At 36.1% G+C, this 6,520-nt stretch overlaps 1 protein-coding gene across 1 annotated transcript; it reads right to left on the bottom strand.

The window, feature by feature from the left end:
- Positions 1-450: 450 nt before the first annotated feature.
- LOC142168332 (uncharacterized) lies at positions 451-1,704 on the bottom strand. The gene is made up of 2 exons (XM_075229000.1): positions 1,343-1,704; positions 451-541 (listed from the first exon to the last, which is right to left on the bottom strand). Exons 1-2 carry the CDS (start codon positions 1,702-1,704, stop codon positions 451-453), a joined length of 453 nt encoding a protein of 150 aa, XP_075085101.1.
- Positions 1,705-6,520: the final 4,816 nt, after the last annotated feature.

Here is a 6,520-nt window from a genome sequence, read left to right as displayed (position 1 = left end):
TCCGCCGCTGATAGTACTACTTTAGAATCTGCCCCATAGTGAACTTGTGTTTGGAAAGTTTATTGTGTTTTTTTTTATTATTTGTGGAATGGTTGGCAAGTTTTACCCCTGATCCGTTTTGGGGTTCAATATCAAATACTTCGATTTGAACTAAGTTTACACTTAGTTTTAACCGGGTTTATATAATATTTCATTTTGAGTTTTTGTTCTACTCTTTTATTATGCATTTAAAATGCTTCAATACTTCGTGACTTTTTGAACAGGCATGAATCATAAAAAAGGGCCCTTTTATAAATGACACTTAATGAAGAAGATGTCTCAGCTTCATAATGGTGTAAACATACGAAAGAAGAAATAGGAACACACACGTTTCTTTGAATAACTTCGAGGAAGTTTTGTATCATTCGAACTTTCAAATTGTATAACACTTTACATGTATTCAAGTATCATCTATAACTCTTTCGTAACTGTTTTCTTTACAACAGATTTTATAAAATTCAAGGGTATATCTTGCAACCCATGACTAAATATTGCCTTTAACCTAAACATTCATAAGATTTTGAAATTTACATCCACGAATGTATTCTTTATAGTTCTTTGAATTAGGCTTACGTTTTTTGCTCTTGACTTTGCTCTTATATTTCGATTTGTTGGGTAGCCCATAGGCTTGACTTGAATTCTGACTTTTCCAGTCTATATATATATATATATATATATATATATATATATATATATATATATATATATATATATATATATATATATATATATATATATATATATATATATATATATATATATATATATATATATATATATATATATATATATATATATATATATATATATATATATATATATATAAAATCTCGAGCACTTGATTATTCCTTCCATATGGTCCATTTCCTGAAAAGGAAAAACATACGGGACTCGGAGGTATATATAATTTAGATGATGACTGCTTAACCCTTTATATTTTCATCAGAAAGGTTGAAACCCTAGACCGGGAATAATGTTGCTTCTGCGTGTCCTTCATGTCTAATATCATCATTTGGTGTGGCTAGCTTTTTGCCTATAATCTAAAATTGTTAGTATAATTTTAACTGTACAAAATAAAAATCGTAATTAAACGATACCTGACCGTGGGTATTTCTTTAAATGAAAAGCATTCCAACTCGAGGGTAAAAACTTGCCATCCATGGTTTCTAACTCTTAGGCATCTTTTCCAGCGATACCTCAAACTTTATAGGGTCCTTCCCAATTTTGATTTAACTTTTCTGTTCCGGTTGTTTTCGTTGATTGGAAAACCTTTTTAAGAACGAAGTCCCCAATTTTGAAGTACCTGAGGTGAGCCTTTCTGTTGTAGTATCTTTCTATGATTTGCTTTTGTGCTTCCATCCGTATTAAAGCTGCTTCTCTTCTTTGTTCGAGTAAGTCCAAGTTTGTTCTTAATTCCTCATCGTTCGACTCTTCCGTTGCCAATGTGAATCTCGTGCTTGGTTCTCCTATTTCAACCGGGATTAAAGCTTCTGAACCGTACACAAGCGAAAATGGAGTTTCTCCCATGGCTGTTTTTGTTGTGGTTCTATAAGCCCATAATACTCCTGGAAATTCTTCAGGCCAATTCCCTTTCGATTTTTCTAGTCTCTTCTTCAAATTATTGATGATAATCTTATTCGTTGACTCAGCTTGTCCATTTTCCATGGGATGGTAAGGTGAAGAGGTTATTCGTTTGACTTGCCAACTTTGAAAGAACTCCGTGATTTTCGAGCCTATAAATTATGGGTCATTATCAAATACGATTTCTTTTGGGACTCCAAACCGGCATATAATGTTTCGCCAAATGAAGTCTTTCACCTCCTTCTCTCGTACTTGTTTGAAAGCTCCTGCCTATATCCATTTTGAAAAGTAATCTGTTAGCACTAATAAGAAATGTACCTTTCCTTTAGCTTGTGGTAAAGGCTCTACTATATCCATTCACCATTTTATAAATGGCCATGGGAAAATAACTGTATGTAATTACTCTATAGGTCGATGCATATTGTTGGCATATTGTTGATACTTATCACATTTGGCTACAAAATTGTCCGCATCTTCTTCCATTTTAGGCCAGTAGTATCCTGCCCTGATTAGTGTTTTAACTAAAGATTTTTCACCTGCGTGATTTCCGCAATGTCCTTCATGTACTTTCATCGTCACGTACTCCGTTTGATTGGGTCCAAGGCACCTTGCTAAAGGACCGCCAAATATTTTTCGATATAAATTATCTCGAATTAGGCAGTAACGAGCAGTTTTTCGTCGAAGCACTTAGGATTCTTTCTTGCCTTCAGGTACTGCAAAAAATTAACAATCTCGTTTCTCCAATTCCAGGTTAAATTATTAAAACTTACCTCATGTTTATCCTGGTCAAGTGTTGAATGAAATAAATGTATTACAGTAGCATTTTCTTCACTTGTTACTTCTGCAACTGAAGCAAGGTTAGCCAACACGTCTGCTTCTGCGTTTTTTTCCCTGGGTATTTGCATGACCTTCCATGATTGGAATTGCCTGACCAGTTCTCGTGCCTTTTTCAAGTATTATTGCATTCGTGCCTCTCTAGCAGTGTAAGTCCCCTGCATCTGATTGACTACCAGTTGAGAGTCACTTTTAATCATGATTTTCTCTATGGAGAGTTCTCGTTCTAGTTCCAAACCTACAATTATAGCTTCATACTCTACTTTATTTTTAGTAATAGGGTAACATTTAATGGTTTTTCTTATACTTTCACCTGAGGGTGGGATTAAGACAATACCTAAACTGGCTCCTTTGACATTTGAAGAGCCATCAGTAAATAAAGTCCACGTACCTGGATTAGCTCTAGTAAAAATTTGTAATTCCTTTTCTACTTCAGGAATTATTTTTGTATTAAAATCTGCGACGAAATCTGCTAAAACTTGAGATTTTATTGCAGTTCTAGGTTGATAAATAATGTCATATTCACTTAGTTCTATTTCCCACTTGGCTAGTCTGCCTGACAATTCGTGTTTATGCAAAATATTCCTTAATGGATATGCAGTTACTATGGAGATAGGATGACATTAAAAATATGGTGTTAATTTTCTAGCTGCCATGACTAACGCTAAAGCTAGTTTCTCTAGATGAGGATATCTAGGTTCATCATCTAATAAAGATTTGCTAACATAATAAATAGGAGATTGTTTACCTTTGCCCCCCTTACTAAAACTGCACTTATAGCTACTTCTGCAACTGATATACAAATAGTCTTTCTCCATCCCTTGGTTTAGACAGTAGGGGAGGATTTGTTAAGTATACCTTCAAAACTTTGAGGGCTTGTCGACATTCCTCAGTCCATTCAAACTGATTTTGCTTCTTCAATACTGAAAAGAATTTAAAGCTTTTCTCTGAAGATCTTGAAATGAATCTTCCCAGAGCTGCAATCCTACCTGTCAATCTTTGTACCTCTTTTTGTTTATGAGTATATCAGGCATTTCTTCAATAGCTTTAATCTGTGCAGGATTTACTTCAATTCCTCTATTAGATACGAGAAAGCCTAGAAACTTACCTGAAGCTATGCCAAAAGCGCACTTTTTGGGTTCAGTTTCATCACATTGTAGGCCATATCCGTGTCTATCACTTGAAATTTTATTTCTTTGATGACCCCTTCTGCGTATGTGCTTAGTTCAATCTCGCCCTTTGTAACAACGGTTGAGTTATCAAACCCAGATAAGGAACGTGTTTTTGGAACTACACAATCGCTCATCAGCATTTCTTTCACCACTCGTAATAGAATGATGTTCACGGAGCTACCTAAGTCCATCAAAACTCGTTTTACATTAGTATCGTGTATAAGCAAAGATATTACTAGTGTATCATTGTGAGGAATCATTAATCCATCGGCATTTGCATCATCAAAGGTTATGTTGTCGTCTTCCAGAGTTTGGCGAGTTCGCTTCCCGTGAGTTATTGTGAACTTTGTTGTTTTTCTCGCAGCTGTATAGGTTACGCCGTTGACTTCTTTTCCGCCGTTTATCACATTTACTGTTCTCTTTGGAGACGGAGGTTTTGGGGGCTCTTCCCTATTTTTCATGTAAGATTGTTTGCCTTTCTCGCTGAACAATTCCGTCAGATAGCCCTGCTTTAATAAATGTTCCACCTCACCTTGTAATAATCTGCAGTCTGATGTTCTATGGTCGTGGTCATTATGGAACTAGCACCAAAAGTCTTTGTTTCTTCTATTTTGATTTGATCTCATCTCTTTAGGCCATCGTACCTTATCCCCCACGCTTCTTAAAACAGCGACCAACTCGAAGGTACTTACGTTAAAATTGTAGTCCCCAATCCTTGCGTTTGTATTAGCATCTCTATTGTGTTCACCTCGATCTTTGCTGAATCTCGACGATGACGAACCTGAATCTCTATTTCCGAAACTGTGATCAGCCCGTACGTTTTCGAATTTGGAACGAGCTTCTCGCCCCGAAGGTCCCATATAAGGCTCGTACCTATTATTACTGGACCTCTTCTCAGATTCTGACCGCCTCAAACCTGTTTTTCTTCAACCCTTGACTGAGCTACGATATCTTCTTCGATCCGTAATTTGGTACTGTTCCTATTATAGACATCATTCCATGTTGTGGCAGGGAATTCTCGTAGGCTCTCTTTAAGCCTCCTCGTAGCTTCTGAACTTTTCTCGTTTAAATTGCTTGCAAATGCCATGGCTTCCCAATTATCAGGTACTCTTGGTGGCAACATTCTTTCACGTTGGAATCTGTCTACGAATTCTCAAAGCAATTCTGTATCTCCTTGCTTTACTTTGAATATATCCTCCATTCTCTTTTCAACTTTTTGTTCACCCGAGTGTGCTTTAATAAATAGATCTGCAAGCTCAGCAAAAGAGTCAATAGAATTTTCTGATAAAAAGAGTACCATGTTAACGCTACTTTAGTAAGTGTTTCCCCAAACTTTTTGACCAGCACAGATTCAATCTCCTGCTTGGTTAAATCATTGCTTTTTACTCCCGTGGTGAATGTAGTAATGTGGTCACGTGGATCGGTTGTTCCATCGTATTTTGGGATGTCAGGCATTTTGAATTTTTGGGGAATTGATAATGGAGTTACGCTTGGTTTCCATGGTTGTTGTGGAGTTTTGTAGAAATCAATTCCTTTGATCACAGGTGGTACGTTGTGTATTTGCTCAATACGGTTATTTTGTTCTTTCACCTGTTTCTGCAAGGTTAGTATTAAAGTTTGTAAATCAGAATTATTAGGCGTACCTGGTCTCCTATCACGTGACTCGTTGGGAGTTCCTCCACTTCCAGAATTAACCAACCCTGACCGTGGAATTTCCACAGTTGCAGTATTGTTTGGTGGAGGTGTGGGTGGCACATCTGGTAGTCCCCTCACCAAAGCCTAGAGAGCATCATTCACGTACTTAGTAATTAACTGCTTCACAGCATCCTGCTCGACAGTTTGTTCATTTCCATGTTGTTCATTGTTATGAGTAGTGGATCTTTCTGGTGATGCTTCTCTTGAATTGCGTAGGGTTCCTTGAGGTGACGGAACTGGAGTTCCTTCCACCTGTTGGTTTTTGTCATTGACATTCGACATGATTCAGTTGAGAGAGAGTGATTTGGAAAGTAAGAGAAGATTATCAGATTTCTGGCAACGGAACCAATTTGTTTAACCAAAGAATTAGATTCTCAGTCAAAGCCTATTTTTAGAAGTACTCGGATTACTGATAATCAAGAAATTCAATATTCTCTCAGAAATAAGAAAGGAAATTAAAATAAGAAATGACAAAGTAATCAATAGGAAGCACAAGAAAGTAGTTATGTTCCAATAATAATCAGAGCGTGTCTTTACAAGTGAAATTCCCTTCCCTTATATAGGAATTTACAAATATAACGTTTCTTCCCTTTTATGACCGAATCATTATGAGCATTAATGATATTAATGAAAAGTTATAATTGGCAACCATAATTGTTCATGAAGATTCTGTAACGGTTCTGATTTTTCTTCCACATTAGTTAGGGGTTCATGAATATTCCCTCTTTACTATCTTGATTCATCGTGCATGTGTCTCTTCACTGAGTAATTTAGGCTCGAGCAACCGTACCATTTCGTCTCGTGAGTGATTTGCTCGTACCTATTGTAAATCGTGAATCTTTTAATGTGACACTCCAGTTGTCATCTTCTTAGTGATCCACGTATCTTGCCCTGTCATCCTCATATAATTTCACGTGTAATATTTAATTTTTACTAATACAGCTAGTATGATAAGTAAAATTTATTATCCTATTTTTTTTTTTTGGATCAATTGTTACCATTTGTTGAATGGGTGCAAACATATTCATTTTAAATTTGATAGTTCATGACATTTGACTTCTTTTTTTCATGCTGACATTTGACTTCTAATAATATTATGTGTGTGTGTTTTTGCTTATTTTTTCAAGCTTTCTCTTGTGCAGAGGGTTTATCGGAAACGATCTCTTTACATTCACTATAGGGATAAGGTTTACGTACTC

Source organism: Nicotiana tabacum, chromosome 13 (genome assembly GCF_000715075.1).
Source record: "Nicotiana tabacum cultivar K326 chromosome 13, ASM71507v2, whole genome shotgun sequence".
NCBI classification, from domain to species: Eukaryota; Viridiplantae; Streptophyta; class Magnoliopsida; order Solanales; family Solanaceae; genus Nicotiana; species Nicotiana tabacum.
Note: the sequence above shows the minus strand (reverse complement) of the source record. Positions and strands in the feature narration are given on the sequence as shown.